The sequence below is a fragment of the Microtus pennsylvanicus genome, chromosome 6 (assembly GCF_037038515.1).
Source record: "Microtus pennsylvanicus isolate mMicPen1 chromosome 6, mMicPen1.hap1, whole genome shotgun sequence".
NCBI classification, from domain to species: domain Eukaryota; kingdom Metazoa; phylum Chordata; class Mammalia; order Rodentia; family Cricetidae; genus Microtus; species Microtus pennsylvanicus.
The window spans coordinates 75,565,379-75,586,615 of NC_134584.1; the positions used below are offsets into that span (position 1 = coordinate 75,565,379).

The window sequence follows — 21,237 nt, forward strand, 5'->3', positions numbered from 1 at the left end:
CGAAGTTTCTGAAGATTTGGTGGCTGAGGCCAACGCCTTGTGTTATCGATCTCCCAGGTATAAAGAAATGCCAACATTAGCACCTCAGCTCTCATCCTAAAGGGAATAAGAGATGGTTTATTCTGGAGTCATTTAGAGTGAGCACGGCCCAGGAACACAAATTTAGGTTACCCCAAAATTCCATGTTCCAATGTGGAAGCCTTTCACAGGATTTGCACAGTTTTACACAACAAAGACAATTGTAAGTCAAGGCAGCTTTACCATACATTTGTGGGCACACCAGAGCAGCAGGTACATCGAGAAGCGGGGAGTGCTATTCTACAGGCGAACAGGATATCTGAAGACATTCTTAGAGCTCTCGGTTTGCAGAAGCTAACGTTCTGCTAAGTTAATAGCTTCAGGAGGTTTTTATTTATTATCATGAGGTGCTAGTTTCGATAGAGTGACAGCTGGGTGGTGGCACACACCTTTAATCCGAGCATCCAGGAAGCAGAGGAAGGTGGATCTACAGAGTTCCAGTCCAGCCTGGTCTACAGAGTGAATTCCATGACAGCCCAAACTAGACAACCAAACCCTGTGTGTGTTGAAATGTCAAAAAAAAAAAAAGAGGGAAGGAAGACAGGAAGAAACTCAGATACTGAGTGCGGCAAGGAGCTAGAACTAGCTCAAGGTAAAGTAATTAGCCGCTGGACCTATCAAATTCAAACCTCTGCACAGTATTGAAATTCTGCCTAGTCTGTCTGTCTCTCTAGACACAACACAGACTCCTTCCAGGAGCTTTGTTATTGTTGTTGTTCACAGCCAGACAGCTTCTTTTCAGACAGTTTTGTTCACACAAATAAGTAAACTATTTTTTTCATAATGCAAAGTAAATTAAACCAGGTATGGGGGAGTACACCTGGAATACCAACAGCACACAGGAGGTAGATGCAGGAGGATTCCTATGAGTTTAGTGCCTGCTTTGGATATGATATATAGCAAGTACTTCTGATAGGCAAATGCTGCGAATACATACACACATAGGAATTCACACACACATACACATAGGAACACACACATACACATAGGAACAAACACCCATGCACATAGGAACACACATACACATAGGAACATACATACACTAGGAACACATGCAAAAAGAACTAAAAATAATAATTAAGAGAATTTTGAAGGCAGTGCCAGGCATGGAATCGTGCCTACAGTTCAAGGAGTTGGGAGACAAAGGCAGGAGGATCAAAGGTTCCAGGCTATTTTTGTCTACATAGTAAATCTGACGCCAGCCTGAGTTACATAAAATCCAGAACCCTACCATTTGGTGGGGAGCAGAGTCGATGTTGACCTTTTTCCATGACTCAGATTGCAACAAGGGGTCTATCTTCCACCTTCTGAGTTTTTGGACATAAGCTGCTCTTCTTCCCCTGGGAGCGCCCAGGTCTGTCTGTTCCGGGTTCTCCCTTAACAGCCTTCTCTCACCTGGTGTGTGCTTATGCTGCTGGGATAAGAAAGCATTGCTGAATCCAAAGCTGTGAAAATGTATTAAAATGTTTTCATTTCCTTTTTTAGAAAGGGTCTCATGTAGCTCGTGTTGTTCTTAATAGTCTAGAGATGACCTTGAACTTCTGATCCTCCTGCCTTCACCCCCATATGGTAAGATTACCATGTGTGCCAACATGCCTGGTGTCCCATCCAAGTGCTAACTGGGCCCAGCCCTGCTGAGCTGATGGGATGAGGCTGTATGGTCAGAGTCCAGGATACCTGGAGTATGATAAAAGTTAGAGAGCAGAGCTCCCAGCTTATAGAAAAGATAAGTACCAAGCAGTCACATGATCTGCTTATTATATATTTCTCATTCTATATAGGAATGATGCAGAAGGTAAACCTAGGCCACCAGGCAACACAGTCAGCTCTCTGCCCTGCTGATTTGGCATAAACCCCCAGAAATGTCAGTCATTGATGTGACAGAAAACAAACTTTGAACTGTCACCCTCAGCAGTTTGAGCTTTTAGGGATCTTGACTCAGGAGAAACCGGGATTTGTGGTTTTGACACTGAAAAGAATTTTAGGAGTGGCCTAGATGGCAAGGATATTTCACTAGGCTTGAGGGTGAGGAGATGTCTATGCAGTGAAAGCCCTTGCCCGAGGCCCTGCTGCCAGTGCCACCAGCTGAGCCCACCACCGTGTTGGTCTGATCCTCTGCAAGCCTGAGCCAAATAACCTCTGTCTCCCTTACACTGAGTCTTGGTAGCGATGTGGGAGGAGCCATGAGCAAAGAACTCTAAAGCTATGCTGGCTTCTGGTCAACTGTGATTGGTGCATGGCTCCATGACCTCACAAGGAACCATTGTGATGAATGAGAGAGGCCCGCCTATATTAGGCACCAGCTGGGCCTAGACCTTGTTCTTAGGCTGCGGTGAAACCATTCGTTAACTGCGAAGAACTTGCTGTAGACTGTGATTTTTATAGATTTTGATTTTTAGTGTGCGTCTTAACATCTGTGATCGCAACTGACCTGAATATCGTGAGTGTGCTTCCCAGTGGGGTCGGGTTTGTGTCTGAATTTTGACTGATTGGGCTTAGATTAGCTTAGTTTGTGCCTTGCTTCAGTTAATTTTATCATCAACCATTTTCTATTATTCTCTACCCATTCATCTTTGACATTTCATACATTGGTTTATTTCTTTACCTTAACTTTTGTTAAGTTACCTGTAAAAGATAAGGGATTTGATTTGGTTGTGCACTTGGAGCATACCCTTGTTACTTCCCCTGGCATTTCCCTGTGGTTATAAATCCCCTGACCACGTAGAGACTCTTCTCCTGGCCACCAGGCCACTCACTAAACAGAACACGCTCTGGAAAGTCTTGAGGGACAACAGTTTCCTCGTGGCCTCGCAGAGTCACAGACAGGCCATCACCCTTTTGGTGCCCATAACTACGAGTTTAAGGGAAAGGAGCTGAGTGTCCTGAGGGTGGAGAGGAAGAGGGCTGCAGTAGTTGGAGTCATCACAGAGTTTGAGGGCCTGAGTGAAAAGGACTTTGAAGAAACCTGTGTGTTCACTGTCTAGTCCATAGCCCTGTCTCTAACCCAGGCTAGCCCAAAGCTGGCTGAGTCCATTCTTGTTGTTACTGCTGCTGTTATTAAAGTCCAAATGTCCTCAAGGTTGTGAGAGAGAGGTTTCACAGCATCTTAATTCTCTGGATTTCCGGTCTCTAACTGGGGGTGCTGTTCAGGACATTGTAATGCCCCGTGGTGGTGGAACCCAGCAGGGGGAATTGAGTCATTAGAGGCAACAGGACATGACAAAGCCATGTAAGCAGCTGCTTCAGACCCATCTTCTCAAGTCCCCAGACATGGATTCCCTGTCCTCTGAGAGTCTGAGACATAGCACAACCCATGGAACAAATGTTGCTGTTTCTCAGGGAATTGGTCATGACAGTAAGAAAACCAATGCAGTTTTAGGAGACAGAAGGTGAAGAGTTTTTATTTCTTGGTTGTGAATAGCTGTGATTGGTTCATTTCCTCCTATGACCTCACTGGAGTCATTGTGAGGAGTTGCAGACTCCGCCCACATGAGGCCCTGGCTGGGGCTTCTCTGCAGAGAAGCTGTAGCTTGGTTGTTTGCAGAGTTGTTGAGCTCAGACTTTGATTAACATAAACCTTGATATTACTGATGTACGAAAACAGACGCTGTTCATTTGCTTTGACATTTGCTTCCAAGGTTGTTGGTTTTGATTTATGTCTCTGAGGTGGTTCTTGACTTAATTTGTGCTTTTCATTCAGTTTCTTCTGACTAGTCCCATATTTCTATTCTTAAACATGGTTCCTTGATAGTTTTAAATTTAATTTTTCTGGTTTTCAAAGTTTATTAGTATGGACAAGCTGTAAAAAGCCATCTATTTCATCACCATGTGAATGTTTATCATATCTACCTGTGCCCTCTATTATCTCATAAATCCTTTGAAGCACTTAAATGTTCATCCACCCTGGTAACTATCTTCCACACTTGCTATGTTGCACCCCAATGCCCTGCAAAAAAGACCAAAAACTGTCATGTGTACCATGAGGTACAGTCCATTTCATTACAGCATCCCAGTGTCGGGGAAGGCTAGCATCCTTTAGATGACCATCTATATGAGTTTTAGATAAAGGAATGGAATATGCGAAATGTGGAGACAATGTCTGTAGTCGTCAGAATACTTAGAGAACTTTAGCATCCTAGTGCAAAGGGCGTTGGGACAGACCATGGGTTCATTCTCTAACTAGTCCATACCCGTGTCCCTAACAAAGGTCAGCACAGAGTTGCTGAGTCTGTCCACCTTGTTACTATGGCACTTGTTACCTTGTTACCATGTTACCTGCTTACTATGTTCTTAAAGTCAAAGTGTCCTGCTCATGTTCAATAGGAATGGTCTCACACCTTCTCATATGTCTGAATGCCTTGTCTAGCAGGAGGTGCATTTTGGGGAAATCATAAAAGCTCAGGGGCTCAGGAGAAATTGAGTGACTGGATGCACCATGGACCTGCCAAAGGCATGCACCCAACTGCTTCAGACTTATCTTCCCAAGTCCCCAGCTCCTCGTCTGCCATCCCTCCCTGTCCCCTGAGAGCCTGAGAGGAGGGTTACCCTTTGCTGTTTAAGCTATATCTTGTTGGGGATTTGCTCACAGCCTTGACAAAAGTTATGCAGTCCCTGGAGCAGGGTAGAGAATCATCTTTTGGGCTCTTTGCTGTTACTGGTCCATTCCTTACTATGACATCACAAAAAGCCTTTGTGAGAAGTTATTGAAATCTCTTCCTATAAGGCCCCACAACTGACTGCAGTTTGTCTTGATGCTGCAGAGAAACTCTTGTTGGATAGAGAGCACCGGACTTCTACACTTGACCTGATAAACTGGAATCTCCTAATCTCTTGGACCTTGACATTGGGAGATTTCCTCTTTGTTGGCTGGATTTTGTGTTCAGTTGTTCTTTTTGATACATACACTCAATGCTTTTTGTTGAGGCACAGATTTCTGCTTATGTGTTCATTTTATTTAATTGTTCCATTTAAATTTTTTTGCCATGTTTTACTTTGGTTTCATTTTTCTTATTTTAAACCATATCTGTATGAAATAAAAAATCCTTTGTAACACTTCTATAGATGTAAACAGTGACCTGGGATAATTTTCATCTGCTCTGTGACATTACAGCTGCCCCTTGTGTGTGCCCCAAAGTCCCCCATTTCAATTAAAGCCTGAGCTACTGATCCATAGCTCTAGTCACCATTTCTCTGGAACTGGGAGGGGGGAGGGCATTGCAGTACGAAGCTCATGTCTATTTCTTCTTCAGAGAATGACAAAAGTTGATGTTTTTATGGCCAAGTGTGGACCTCTTCACTTGATCTCCTTACATGCTTGTTAGTTTCCCCATAGAATTGTCCTAGGATTCCCTGTTGAACTCTCTGTGAACAGGAAACATCCTAGCTGTCATGTATTGTTTGAACTTGTGTGAAGAAGCAAGGAATCTGATAACAGATGTACAAGTGGATATTCCTCAAGAACATAGGAGTATACTCAAGCCTGTGTGTGTGTGTGTGTCTTGTGGTTGTTGTTGTTGTGATGGGTTAAGCCTCAGGGTTATACTGGTTTTCAAGACTATGTTTGCAATGATCGTTCCTAGTATCTTTTTGAAGCTTCCTGAGGAACACTGGTCTCCGCTATACAGAAAGACCCATCATGCACTCTGTTGGTCCTGGGATGTCCTTGCTAGCAGAAGTTGTGTTTCTCTTTCCACATCATCCCTAAATTGATCACACTGTATGTTTTGTAACATCCGGAATTGATCCTCATGCCCAGGGTGGAGTATCTAGAAGGCAGCAAGTGCTATGTAGGTTTAATAACATCTTATCAATGTGAGTGTCTCTTTTATGACTCAAGAAATCTCTTGCTTACAGGGTTACCAACTCTGTAGAGTCAGTTCACACCACACACACGCAGGGCTCCCTAGGTCCTACTTGTCCTTTCATACTTCATGTCTTGTCTCACATTTCAAGAATTTGAATCTTCTCTCTGGGTGACGCAGGTCAAGGGTTTGTCAGACTTCATCCTTTCAAATCACCAGATCTTGGTTTCTTTGGTCTTTGATTCAAACTCTAAGGAACCACTTATTTCATCTCTAATATTTCTTATGCTTTCTCATCACTGCTTTGGGGTTTGGGTTGGTATTTATTTTCTTTTTAACCTCTGACCACAATATGTATCATAAGGAGGTTAGAGATAGCTAATTTTTTTTGATGGTTTTCATGATGTAGACATTGAGAGCCACAAACTTCTTTTCTAGACCTGGTTTTGTCTTTTACATTCTAGATTCGTGTGGTGGTCCCATCCCCCACCTGTCAGGGTGGGGGCCATGGAGGAGAAAACGGAAAACCTGTGGCATGAGAGCTGGCCAGGTTTTTCGGCCCCACAGATTCATTCTGAGGAGATGGAGAGTACTTCATCCTATGAAACTGTCCTTGACAGTGATTCTGAGGACTATTTCTCCTGCATAGAGGATTTAGATATGGAGGATGACAGCGGAGAGGCTGAGATCGAGGAGAAGTGCAACATCACCATCCACTCAGGCCTCCATCTACTGTGTGCCCTGAGCCCAATCCAAAGCACAGGCTTTGAATACACCATTGGTGCTCCCCTCAGCCAGACTACAGTCGCTGAGATCAGTACGGGCACTGGACCCAGCAGTGAGACTGAGTCCACCATAGGCCATGGCCCAGGCCACGACATAGAAATTGATAAAACCTATCGTGCTCCCGAGAGCCAGAAAACAGTCGCTGATGTCTTCATGGGCACTGGCACCAGCAGGGAGAGTGAGTCCACCATAGGCCATGGCCCAGGCGACGACATAGAAATTGATAAAACCTATTGTGCTCCCGAGAGCCAGAATAAAGTTGCTGAGTTCAGCACGGGCACTGGCCCCAGCAGCGATACTGAGTCTACCATAGGCCATGGCTCAGGCCACGACATAGAAATTGATAAAACCTATTGTGCTCCCGAGAGCCAGAATACAGTCGCTCATGTCAGCACGGGCACTGGCCCCAGCAGGGAGAGTGAGTCCACCATAGGCCATGACCCAGGCCCAGACATAGAAATTGATAAAACCTATTGTGCTCCTGAGAGCCAGAATACAATCGCTGATGTCAGCACGGGCACTGGCCCCAGCAGGGAGAGCGAGTCCACCATAGGCCATGGCCCAGGCCACGACATAGAAATTGATAAAACCTATTGTGCTCCCGAGAGCCAGAATACAATCGCTGATGTCAGCACGGGCACTGGCCCCAGCGAGGAGAGTGAGTCCGCCATAGGCCATGGCCCAGGCCACGACATAGAAATTGATAAAACCTATCATGTTCCCGAGAGCCAGAATAAAGTCGCTGATGTCTGCACGGGCACTGGCCCCAGCAGGGATACTGAGTATACCATAGGCCATGGCCCAGGCCACGACATAGAAATTGATAAAACCTATTGTGCTCCCGAGAGCCAGAATACAGTCGCTGATGTCAGCACGGGCACTGTCCCCAGCAGAGAGAGTGAGTCCACCATAGGCCATGGCCCAGGCCAAGACATAGAAATTGATGAACCCTCTTGTGCTCCCGAGAGCCAGAATACAGTCGCTCGTGTCAGCAAGGGCACTGGCCCCAGCAGGGAGAGTGAGTCCACCATAGGCCATGCCCCAGGCCATGACATAGAAATTGATAAAACCTATTGTGCTTCCGAGAGCCAGAATACAATCGCTGCTGTCAGCACGGGCACTGGCCCCAGCAGGGAGAGTGAGTCCACCATAGGCCATGGCCCAGGCCACGACATAGAAATTGATGAAAACTATTGTGTTCCAGAGAGCCAGAATAAAGTAGCTGATGTCAGCACGCGCACTGGCCCCAGCAAGGAGAGTGAGTCCACCATAGGCCATGGCCCAGGCCACAACATAGAAATTGATAAAACCTATCATGCTCCCGAGAGCAAGAATAAAGTCACTGATGTCTGCACGGGCACTGGCCCCAGCAGGGATACTGAGTATACCATAGGCCATGGCCCAGGCCACGACATAGAAATTGATAAAACCTATTGTGCTCCCGAGAGCCAGAATAAAGTCGCTGATGTCTGCACGGACACTGGCCACAACAGGGATACTGAGTCTACCATATGCCATGGCCCAGGCCACGACATAGAAATTGATAAAACCTATCATGCTCCCGAGAGCCAGAATACAATCGCTGATGTCAGCACGGGCACTGGCCCCAGCTGGGAGAGTGAGTCCACCATAGGCCAATGCCCAGGCCACAACATAAAAATTGATAAAACCTATCATGCTCCCGAGAGCCAGAATAAAGTTGCTGATGTCTGCATGGACACTGGCCCCAGCAGGGATACTGAGTATACCATAGGCCATGGCCCAGGCCACGACATAGAAATTGATAAAACCTATTGTGCTCCCGAGAGCCAGAATACAGTTGCTCATGTCAGCACGGGCACTGGCCCCAGCAGGGAGAGTGAGTCCACCATAGGCCATGGCCCAGGCCATGACATAGAAATTGATAAAACCTATCGTGCTCCCGAGAGCCAGAATACAGTCCTTGATGTCAGTACGGGCACTGGCCACAACAAGGATACTGAGTCTACCATAGGCAATGGTCCAGGCCACGACATAGAAATTGATAAAACCTATTGTGCTCCCGAGAGCCAGAATACAGTCGCTCATGTCAGCACGGGCACTGGCCCCAGCAGGGAGAGTGAGTCCACCATAGGCCATGGCCCAGGCCACGACATAGAAATTGATAAAAACTATTGTGCTCCCGAGAGCCAGAATAAAGTCGCTGATGTCAGCACGGGCACTGGCGCCAGCAGGGAGAGTGAGTCCACCATAGGCCATGGCCCAGGCCACGACATAGAAATTGATAAAACCTATTGTGCTCCCGAGAGCCAGAAAACAGTCGCTGATGTCTTCATGGGCACTGGCCCCAGCAGGGAGAGTGAGTCCACCATAGGCCATGGTCCAGGCCACGACATAGAAATTGATAAAACCTATTGTGCTCCCGAGAGCCAGAATACAGTCGCTCATGTCAGCACGGGCACTGGCCCCAGCAGGGAGAGTGAGTCTACCATAGGCCATGACCCAGGCCCAGACATAGTAATTGATAAAACCTATTGTGCTCCTGAGAGCCAGAATAAAGTAGCTGATGTCAGCACGGGCACTGGCCCCAGCAGGGAGAGTGAGTCCACCATAGGCCATGGCCCAGGCCACGACATAGAAATTGATAAAACCTATTGTGCTCCCGAGAGCCAGAATAAAGTCGCTGATGTCAGCATGGGCAATGGCCCCAGCAGGGAGAGTGAGTCCACCATAGGCCATGCCCCAGGCCATGACATAGAAATTGATAAAACCTATTGTGCTTCCGAGAGCCAGAATACAATCGCTGCTGTCAGCAAGGGCACTGGCCCCAGCAGGGAGAGTGAGTCCACCATAGGCCATGGCCCAGGCCACGACATAGAAATTGATGAAAGCTATTGTGTTCCAGAGAGCCAGAATAAAGTCGCTGATGTCAGCACGCGCACTGGCCCCAGCAGGGAGAGTGAGTCCACCATAGGCCATGGCCCAGGCCACAACATAGAAATTGATAAAACCTATCATGCTCCCGAGAGCAAGAATAAAGTCGCTGATGTCTGCACGGGCACTGGCCCCAGCAGGGATACTGAGTATACCATAGGCCATGGCCCAGGCCACGACATAGAAATTGATAAAACCTATCATGCTCCCGAGAGCCAGAATAAAGTCGCTGATGTCTGCACGGACACTGGCCACAACAGGGATACTGAGTCTACAATATGCCATGGCCCAGGCCACGACATAGAAATTGATAAAACCTATCATGCTCCCGAGAGCCAGAATACAATCGCTGATGTCTGCACGGGCACTGGCCCCAGCAGGGAGAGTGAGTCCACCATAGGCCAATGCCCAGGCCACAACATAAAAATTGATAAAACCTATCATGCTCCCGAGAGCCAGAATAAAGTCGCTGATGTCTGCATGGACACTGGCCCCAGCAGGGATACTGAGTATACCATAGGCCATGGCCCAGGCCACGACATAGAAATTGATAAAACCTATTGTGCTCCCGAGAGCCAGAATAAAATCGCTGATGTCAGCACGGGCAATGGCCCCAGTAGGGAGAGTGAGTCCACCATAGGCCATGGCCCAGGCCACGACATAGAAATTGATAAAACCTATCGTGCTCCCGAGAGCCAGAATACAGTCCTTGATGTCAGTACGGGCACTGGCCACAACAAGGATACTGAGTCTACCATAGGCAATGGTCCAGGCCACGACATAGAAATTGATAAAACCTATTGTGCTCCCGAGAGCCAGAATACAGTCGCTCATGTCAGCACGGGCACTGGCCCCAGCAGGGAGAGTGAGTCCACCATAGGCCATGGCCCAGGCCACGACATAGAAATTGATAAAAACAATTGTGCTCCCGAGAGCCAGAATAAAATCGCTGATGTCAGCACGGGCACTGGCGCCAGCAGGGAGAGTGAGTCCACCATAGGCCATGGCCCACCCCCAGACATAGAAATTGATAAAACCTATTGTGCTCCCGAGAGCCAGAACACAGTCCCTCATGTCAGCACGGGCACTGGCCCCAGCAGGGAGAGTGAGTCCACCATAGGCCATGGCCCAGGCCACGACATAGAAATTGATAAAACCTATTGTGCTCCCGAGAGCCAGAAAACAGTCGCTGATGTCTTCACGGGCACTGGCCCCAGCAGGGAGAGTGAGTCCACCATAGGCCATGGTCCAGGCCACGACATAGAAATTGATAAAACCTATTGTGCTCCCGAGAGCCAGAATACAGTCGCTCATGTCAGCACGGGCACTGGCCCCAGCACGGAGAGTGAGTCCACCATAGGCCATGGCCCAGGCCACGACATAGAAATTGATAAAAACAATTGTGCTCCCGAGAGCCAGAATAAAATCGCTGATGTCAGCACGGGCACTGGCGCCAGCAGGGAGAGTGAGTCCACCATAGGCCATGGCCCACGCCCAGACATAGAAATTGATAAAACCTATTGTGCTCCCGAGAGCCAGAACACAGTCCCTCATGTCAGCACGGGCACTGGCCCCAGCAGGGAGAGTGAGTCCACCATAGGCCATGGCCCAGGCCACGACATAGAAATTGATAAAACCTATTGTGCTCCCGAGAGCCAGAAAACAGTCGCTGATGTCTTCACGGGCACTGGCCCCAGCAGGGAGAGTGATTCCACCATAGGCCATGGTCCAGGCCACGACATAGAAATTGATAAAACCTATTGTGCTCCCGAGAGCCAGAATACAGTCGCTCATGTCAGCACGGGCACTGGCCCCAGCGAGGAGAGTGAGTCCACCATAGGCCATGACCCAGGCCCAGACATAGAAATTGATAAAACCTATTGTGCTCCTGAGAGCCAGAATAAAGTAGCTGATGTCAGCACGGGCACTGGCCCCAGCGAGGAGAGTGAGTCCGCCATAGGCCATGGCCCAGGCCACGACATAGAAATTGATAAAACCTATCTTGTTCCCGAGAGCCAGAATAAAGTCGCTGATGTCTGCACGAGCACTGGCCCCATCAGGGATACTGAGTATACCATAGGCCATGGCCCAGGCCACGACATAGAAATTGATAAAACCTATTGTGCTCCCGAGAGCCAGAATACAGTCGCTGATGTCAGCACGGGCACTGTCCCCAGCAGAGAGAGTGAGTCCACCATAGGCCATGGCCCAGGCCAAGACATAGAAATTGATGAACCCTCTTGTGCTCCCGAGAGCCAGAATACAGTCGCTCGTGTCAGCAAGGGCACTGGCCCCAGCAGGGAGAGTGAGTCCACCATAGGCCATGGTCCAGGCCACGACATAGAAATTGATAAAACCTATTGTGCTCCCGAGAGCCAGAATAAAATCGCTGATGTCAGCACGGGCACTGGCCCCAGCAGCGATACTGAGTCTACCATAGGCCATGGCTCAGGCCACGACATAGAAATTGATAAAACCTATTGTGCTCCCGAGAGGGAGAATACATTCGCTCATGTCAGCACGGGCACCGGCCCCAGCAGGGAGAGTGAGTCCACCATAGGCCATGGCCCAGGCCACGACATAGAAATTGATAAAACCTATTGTGCTCCCGAGAGCCAGAATACAGTCGCTCATTTCAGCACGGGCACTGGCCCCAGCAGGGAGAGTGAGTCCACCATAGGCCATGACCCAGGCCCAGACATAGAAATTGATAAAACCTATTGTGTTCCTGAGAGCCAGAATAAAGTAGCTGATGTCAGCACGGGCACTGGCCCCAGCGAGGAGAGTGAGTCCGCCATAGGCCATGGCCCAGGCCACGACATAGAAATTGATAAAACCTATCATGTTCCCGAGAGCCAGAATAAAGTCGCTGATGTCTGCACGGGCAATGGCCCCAGCAGGGATACTGAGTATACCATAGGCCATGGCCCAGGCCACGACATAGAAATTGATAAAACCTATTGTGCTCCCGAGAGCCAGAATACAGTCGCTGATGTCAGCACGGGCACTGTCCCCAGCAGAGAGAGTGAGTCCACCATAGGCCATGGCACAGGCCAAGACATAGAAATTGATGAACCCTCTTTTGCTCCCGAGAGCCAGAATACAGTCGCTCGTGTCAGCAAGGGCACTGGCCCCAGTAGGGAGAGTGAGTCCACCATAGGCCATGGCCCAGGCCACGACATAGAAATTGATAAAACCTATTGTGCTCCCGAGAGCCAGAATAAAGTCGCTGATGTAAGCACGGGCAATGGCCCCAGCAGGGAGAGTGAGTCCACCATAGGCCATGCCCCAGGCCATGACATAGAAATTGATAAAACCTATTGTGCTCCGGAGAGCCAGAATACAATCGCTGATGTCTTCATGGGCACTGGCCCCAGCAGGGAGAGTGAGTCCACCATAGGCCATGGCCCAGGCCACGACATAGAAATTGATGAAAGCTATTGTGTTCCAGAGAGCCAGAATAAAGTCGCTGATGTCAGCACGCGCACTGGCCCCAGCAAAGAGAGTGAGTCCACCATAGGCCATGGCCCAGGCCACAACATAGAAATTGATAAAACCTATCATGCTCCCGAGAGCAAGAATAAAGTCGCTGATGTCTGCACGGGCACTGGCCCCAGCAGGGATACTGAGTATACTATAGGCCATGGCCCAGGCCACGACATAGAAATTGATAAAACCTATTGTGCTCCCGAGAGCCAGAATAAAGTCGCTGATGTCTGCACGGACACTGGCCACAACAGGGATACTGAGTCTACCATATGCCATGGCCCAGGCCACGACATAGAAATTGATAAAACCTATCATGCTCCCGACAGCCAGAATACAGTTGCTCATGTCAGCACGGGCACTGGCCCCAGCAGGGAGAGTGAGTCCACCATAGGCCATGGCCCAGGCCACAACATAGAAATTGATAAAACCTATCATGCTCCCGACAGCCAGAATACAGTTGCTCATGTCAGCACGGGCACTGGCCCCAGCAGGGAGAGTGAGTCCACCATAGGCCATGGCCCAGGCCACGACATAGAAATTGATAAAACCTATTGTGCTCCCGAGAGCAAGAATACAGTCGCTCATGTCAGCACGGGCACTGGCCCCAGCAGGGAGAGTGAGTCCACCATAGGCCATGGCCCAGGCCACGACATAGAAATTGATGAACCCTCTTGTGCTCCCGAGAGCCAGAATATAGTTGCTGATGTCAGCACGGGCACTGGCCCCAGCAGGGAGAGTGAGTCCACCATAGGCCATGGCCCAGGCCACGACATAGAAATTGATAAAACCTATCATGCTCCCGAGAGCCAGAATAAAGTCGCTGATGTCTGCACGGGCACTGGCCCCAGCAGGGAGAGTGAGTCCACCATAGGCCATGGCCCAGGCCACGACATAGAAATTGATAAAACCTATCATGCTCCCGAGAGCCAGAATAAAGTCGCTGATGTCTGCACGGGCACTGGCCCCAGCAGGGATACTGAGTACACCTTAGGCCATGGCCCAGGCCACGACATAGAAATTGATAAAACCTATCGTGCTCCCGAGAACCAGAATACAGTCCTTGATGTCAGTACGGGCACTGGCCACAACAAGGATACTGAGTCTACCATATGCCATGGCCCAGGCCACGATATAGAAATTGATAAAACCTATTGTGCTCCCGAGAGCCAGAATAGAGTCCTTGATGTCAGCACAGGCACTGGCGCCAGCAGGGATAGTGAGTCCACCATAGGCCATGGCCCAGGCCACGACATAGAAATTGATGAACCCTCTTGTGCTCCCGAGAGCCAGAATATAGTCGCTGATGTCTGCACCGGCACTGGCCCCAGCAGGGAGAGTGAGTCCACCATAGGCCAATGCCCAGGCCACAACATAAAAATTGATAAAACCTATCATGCTCCCGAGAGCCAGAATAAAATCGCTGATGTCAGCACGGGCAATGGCCCCAGCAGGGAGAGTGAGTCCACCATAGGCCATGGCCCAGGCCATGACATAGAAATTGATAAAACCTATCATGCTCCCGAGAGCCAGAATAAAATCGCTGATGTCAGCACGGGCACTGGCCCCAGCAGGGAGAGTGAGTCCACCATAGGCCATGGCCCAGGCCACGACATAGAAATTGATAAAACCTATTGTGCTCCCCAGAGCCAGAACACAGTCCCTCATGTCAGCACGGGCACTGGCCCCAGCAGGGAGAGTGAGTCCACCATAGGCCATGGCCCAGGCCATGACATAGAAATTGATAAAACCTATTGTGCTCCTGAGAGCCAGAATAAAGTCGCTGAAGTCAGCACGGGCACTGGCCCCAGCAGGGAGAGTGAGTCCACCATAGGCCATGGCCCAGGCCACGACATAGAAATTGATAAAACCTATTGTGCTCCCGAGAGCCAGAATAAAATCGCTGATGTCTGCACGGACACTGGTCCCAGCAGGGATACTGAGTATACCATAATCCATGGCCCAGGCCACGGCATAGAAATTGATAAAACCTATTGTGCTCCCAAGAGCCAGAATACAGTCGCTCATGTCAGCATGGGCACTGGCCCCAGCAGGGAGAGTGAGTCCACCATAGGCCATGGCCCAGGCCACGACATAGAAATTGATGAACCCTCTTGTGCTCCCGAGAGCCAGAATATAGTCGCTGATGTCTGCACGGGCACTGGCCCCAGCAGCGAGAGTGAGGGCACCATCGGTGATGGCCCAAGCCAGGACACAGAATGTGATGTAATCTTTGGTGGTCCTGTGCCTCCTTGTCTGTACCCTGAAGTCATCATTATCCCTGGCCCCCCCTAGGAGAGTGAGGAGTCCCTGAACGTTCTCCCGAGCTGGAGGGAAGAACGCGAAGAATCCGAGGGCGTTCTGCCCTGCCCAAATGAAGACAACTTGCATACTGAGAATAACCAGAACCCTGACAGGAGGAAGAAGAGATGGCGCCTTAAAGGGCTGCGGAGGCAAATACATCGCCTCTGCTGCTGTTTCTTCTGTTGCCTCCTCCCCCCAATGGAAGAAGCCCCAACCCCCAGGTGAGGGACAGGGAGAGGTGGGAAATGGAGTCCCAGTGAGACCAGGTAGACAAGCCCAGTGACTTTTTATGTATTTCATATTTGATTTTGCCATGGATACGCGGCACCATTTAGAGGACACGAACCCTAATGTCTGTAACCCTAGAAGGGGCTTTCCCATTCTGCCCGTTTATATGGATTCTGGGAAAGTTGAGCCTGAAGCAGACAAGCAGAGGATGCGACCAGGGGCAGTGGAGGAAAGGAGAGGGGTTTGGGCTTGGGGAAGGGAGATCAGGTTAGGCAAGAGGAATCACGTAGAGCGCTGTGGGACAACAGGCTAGCCCAGTGGTGAGTCCTGCCTATGTCAGAGTCACTAACAGAGTCCTTTGCTTGTGTCTCCTTTCAAGGTCTGAAGAACAGGCCTGGGGCCATGGTTATTAAACCATGGGTCTCGTTCGGCCTGGTGTGGCCTACCAGCCACAAGAGGGGGCCAGGCCAGAACATTTTAGAGCTATGTACCTGAAATCATCACGCCCTGTGACACGCTGTGACACATGAGGACAAGCTCTGTACCCCTCCTCTCCCTGCAGTGGGAGCTATTAGCTCCCGCAAGGTAAGCTGATACTTGTCCCAGCACTATGGCTGGACAGAAAAGTCGGACACACGGCCACCCCATTTTAAAGAAGCCTTCCAACTTCTGCAATCCACGTTATGCAACTTCATGTTCCACACAACATGGGGTCTTCACCAAGACGTCCCCTAATTTTTGAAGATCCTTATCGATGACCAGCTGTAAAGAAGTCCACGTACAGGGCAGAGGGGAGGAGAGGGGTGTGTGGAACAAGGCAAGAGAGAAGAAAATCAGTAAGACACTAGGGAAGGAGAGGAGTCTGCCCATAGGAAATTACAGTTCCAGCCAGGCAGCTGAGAAGAAAGAGATGAGCATGTAGGGCAGGGACAGGGGCCTTGGGCGAGCTGATCGGGAGAAACTCCCTGGAGAAGAGATATATAGGGTTCAGGGCATGGGTTCCCGGGAACAGAAGACCATGCCTCCCTAGGGGGTTCAAACCAACCCCTCCCCAGGATCCTCCTCCTCTTTCTGCTCTAACCAACCTCAGGCTGATCTGGAAGAATCTGCGTCCTTTTCTTCACAGCCTCCTGCCACCAGGGTCCACGCTGCCCTTCCCATGTTCCAGCAGTTCAGAAACTGTGGTAGTATTTTTATCCCAGTGAATGATTCTTTCACTTTGACAAAAATTACAGGACTTTTCTGGCTACTGTGAAAAGGTAACTAGGACTTGAGGGGGCTGTGGAACATCACCGCTGGACAAGGTGCTGGCATCCTTGGACGGCTTTGTGTCCAGTGGTGACATCCGGGGTCTAGATTGGGGGAACAGTCACTGTCATGGAGCTACAAGGTGTCAGCCAGTGTTATTGTGTACATTCTTGCTGAGTGAGGTGTCTGCAGAATCCTCATGGTCACCATGCAGGTTGTGAACAGCTCTCTGTGTCAGCGAGAGCTTCCCAGCTGTCAGGGAATCCAGGGTTCTTGTCTGAGGGGATTATTTGGATCAGTGGTTCTCAATATTCCTAATGCTGCAACCTTTTAATATGGTTCCTCATGTTGTGGAACCCCCCCAAAAAAAGAAACAGTTACCTTTGCTCCTGTTTCTGATCTTAGGTGAGCCTGTGAAAGGCTCTCGATCCCCAAAGAGGTTGAGACCCACAGGTTGAGAAGCACTGAAGTGATGAATTAGTTTGAGTCCTCTGAGTGTCTCTGTATGAAAGATGAGTTTCTGAAGCCTGGTCTTGATGGAATCCACCAATGAATTGGGCTTTCTTATGACTGCTGAGAATGCTGGCATTGGTCTTTCTGAATATGGGTGTTGTGTCAGCTTAGCAAATAGCAGTCTACTCCCTCGGCCACCGCTGAGCACAGCTTGCACACACAAGTCTCTGTGGCAGCCTACAGTGCCGAACTCTACTGGTATTGATGGCGCAATGGGTCAGCAGGTCATCCTGAGGAGGGTCTCCCTGTGTCTCCCTGTGTCATGAATCTTTTGCCAGATACCCTAGGGCCTTTGAGATAGGAACTTGGTGCAGACAGATACCTATTCTAGCATTCACTTACTGAATTTGCCCATTCTGCTGACAAAACACTGTGGCCAAGGCCACTTAAGTGAGAAAGCATGTTACTTAGGGGTCCACAGTTGCAGAGGAGGACAGCACATAAACATCCTGATGGGAATCTAGCAATAGGTAGACAGTCATGGCATTGGAGCTGGCGGTGATAGCTGACACTGATTCTCAAGCAACAGGGAGAGAGAGAGAGAGAGAGAGAGAGAGAGAGAGAGAGAGAGAGAGAGAGATTAGAGATAATATATATGGAGTAGAGGAAGAGAGAGATTAGAGAGAGGGATATATATATGTATATACACATAAACAGACATATATATACATATATATATGTATATATATATATAGAAAGAAAGGGAGGGAGAAAGAGAGAGAGTTATTTGGAATGGGATTGGCTCTAGAATCCTTAAAGCTCTGTGACCCCCTACTGACACTTCCTCCTTCCAGGCCACACCTCCTGTTTCATATCCAAACATGTTCATCCATGGGGGCCATTCTCATTCAAACTAAGCCACATACTAACCAGGATGGGGAGAGGAAACTCTTGAGTAACATCGCCCTGAGCTCTGACTGCAGCTGTCCCCACCCTTCCGTTCTCCTTGCACTCTCAGAGAGCAGATGACACCACTGTCTCTCTTGAAACTTGCAAACCTGCACTTCCATTAAGATGTCTGGAAGACAGAAGAGACCCTTACACTCAGTTTTATCCACAACAAAGTTTCTTTTGTGGAACTCCTCGCCTAGAGGAGCCCTTTTTGCCTCTCTGCACCCAATTGGATGTTTGTGACCACCTCACACGGTCAGAATGGGCTAGATAGCCTCAGAAAAAGAACAAATAACAGGCACACCCCTCAATCCTCATTGGAAGACACAACATACAAAACCATCAGTGGTCTGCCTTATGTGACAATGGAAGCCTGACCACAGTGGCAGCCCGTCAACTAACCCATGCCACAGCCTCTCTGCCAACTTGCTGAAAGAGGTGGGGCATTCTGTGTTACTGTCTTCCTGCCCCTGACTATCAGACACAGTAGTCAATGTGAACATAAGTCCTGGACCAGCGCAGGGCACCATGGAGTTTAGGGAGTGCCCTGCCAATCAGCTCCTTGTGTTGGGAAAGCCATCTAAGCAAGCAAAGGGCGATTTTCTCGGTTTTCTCATGAGACTTTGGAAAGCAGGGGGATTAGTAAACTCTGTGTGACTCTGACATCATGATCTGTCTCCTGTCATGGAGAAGCTGAATGGGAGGCAGGTGGGCAGGTGGCCAGAGAATTCAGGCTGAGCACCATGGACGGTTAGAATGAGATACACATGTCTGGTCAGCTCTCCCCAAGCAAAGGCTGTCTAGCCAGGGCCAAGGTGAAAGAAATCTGTCCCTGACAGACAAGGTTACAGAATCCATTAGGGACACTATCCAGTAAAGCCAGGCCACTTCCTTTCAAAGACTTGAAGGAACCAGCCTCATGTGCCCTTCGGTCTTACCTCAGGAAAGCGTGTGGTCGCCTCTCTGCCCCTTTCAGACAGCAAATCCACACTGCTCATCTTCACACAAGTCGAGAAACCATGTGATTTGTTTGGTTTTTTTGGCCAAACTTCCTGATCCCCAGGCTGCTCACCATGGCAGGAAATGGACAACTTTTGTTGTCCTTAGCTTGCAGGTACTCATGAACACATTCAGCCACAAGCTTTTCTTGCTTCCCATCCAGAGCTCCAACAGGGGATTGACCACCACACAGGGTCAATTATTCATTTGTTCTGTTGACAACACTTGGCTTCTGAGAGATATCATAAGATGAGAATGTAGCCATGAAATTGCTCTCCTAGTGACAGGAGTAACTCACTCCAAGTGCTCGGTCTTCAAACGTGAGGGCGTGAGCTCAGAACCAGCTGCCACATAAAAGCCTTGAAGGCCAGTGTGAGCATATCATCCTACCTCTATGGAGGTGGAAGAGAGAAGTCCCCTTTTCATCCTTGTACAGGTGGTCTAGAGTTACTGACAAGTCACAGGTTTAAGGAGAGTGTCTCAGGAAGCAAGGTAAGTGCTCCAGAAGACACATATGAACCCACACACACACACACAAGTTGGGAGACATGAAGAAAAGGGAATAGAAAGAAACATGGGTGAAGGCTTCATCTTTCATAAATGATTGTTCTTATGTGCGGGATCTATTTCTCAACCTGCGTTAACTGTGATTTTGTCCACAGCATTCTAGTGAAAAGCCTTTTCCACGATGTCATGGTCATATGGAACCCACTGCTGTTTTTCATTTGATTTTGGCACATCAGGACTATGTTCTACTCTTAAAGAACATATGCCAGGCTCTTTCCATTCCCAGCGCAGCCATGGCTCCTGGTCCCAAGAAACATCTGAAGCGTGTAGCAGCTCCAAAGCATTGGATGCTGGATAAACTAACCGGCGTGTTTGCGCCTCGTCTACCCACTGGCCCTCACAAGCTGAGGGAATGTCTGCCTCTGATCATTTTCCTGAGGAACAGGCTTAAGTATGCCCTGACTGGCGATGAAGTGAAGAAGATCTGCATGCAGTGCTTCATTAAGATTGATGGCAAAGTCAGGACCGATATAACCTACCCTGATAGGTTTATAGATGTCATCAACATTGACAAGACTGGAGAGAACTTCCGTCTGATCTATAACACCAAGGGTCGCTTTGCCCTTCATCATATTACACCTGAGGAGGCCAAGTACAAGTTGTGCAAAGTGAGAAAGATCTTTGTGGGCACAAAAGGAATCCCACATCTGGTGACCCATGATGCTCGCACTATTCGCTACCCTGATCCCCTCATCAAGGTGAATGACACCATTCAGATTGATTTGGATACGGGTAAAATAACCGACTTCATCAAGTTTGACACTGGTAACCTGTGTATGGTGACTGGGGGTGCTAACTTGGGAAGAATTGGTGTGATCACCAACAGAGAGAGACATCCCGGCTCTTTTGATGTGGTCCATGTGAAAGATGCCAACGGCAACAGCTTTGCCACCCGGCTTTCCAACATTTTTGTTATTGGCAAGGGCAACAAACCATGGATTTCTCTTCCCCGAGGAAAAGGAATCCGCCTCACAGTTGCTGAAGAGAGAGACAAGAGGCTAGCGGCCACACAGAGCAGTGGGTGGACGGGTCTCTAAGAGACATGCTGGAGACGTTTTTGTACTCTTGAGAGACATGCTGGAGACGTATTTGTACTCTTGAGAGACATGCTGGAGACGTATTTGTACTCTTGAGAGACATGCTGGAGACGTATTTGTACTCTTGAGAGACATGCTGGAGACGTATTTATACTCTTGTTAACAAGCCTTTCTAGGCAACGTGCTAGATTAAACAGCATGTATTTGTACTCTTGAGAGACATGCTGGAGACGTATTTGTACTCTTGAGAGACATGCTGGAGACGTATTTGTACTCTTGTTAACAAGCCTTTCTAGGCAACGTGCTAGATTAAACAGCATGTATTTGTACTCTTGAGAGACATGCTGGAGACGTATTTGTACTCTTGAGAGACACGCTGGAGACGT

At 49.0% G+C, this 21,237-nt stretch overlaps 1 protein-coding gene across 1 annotated transcript; it reads left to right on the forward strand.

Moving 5' to 3' along the window:
- Positions 1-20,028: 20,028 nt before the first annotated feature.
- LOC142852887 (small ribosomal subunit protein eS4, X isoform-like) lies at positions 20,029-20,862 on the forward strand. The gene has a single exon (XM_075977878.1). It carries the CDS (start codon positions 20,048-20,050, stop codon positions 20,849-20,851), a length of 804 nt encoding a protein of 267 aa, XP_075833993.1. The 5' UTR covers positions 20,029-20,047; the 3' UTR covers positions 20,852-20,862.
- The last annotated feature ends 375 nt before the right edge of the window (positions 20,863-21,237 follow it).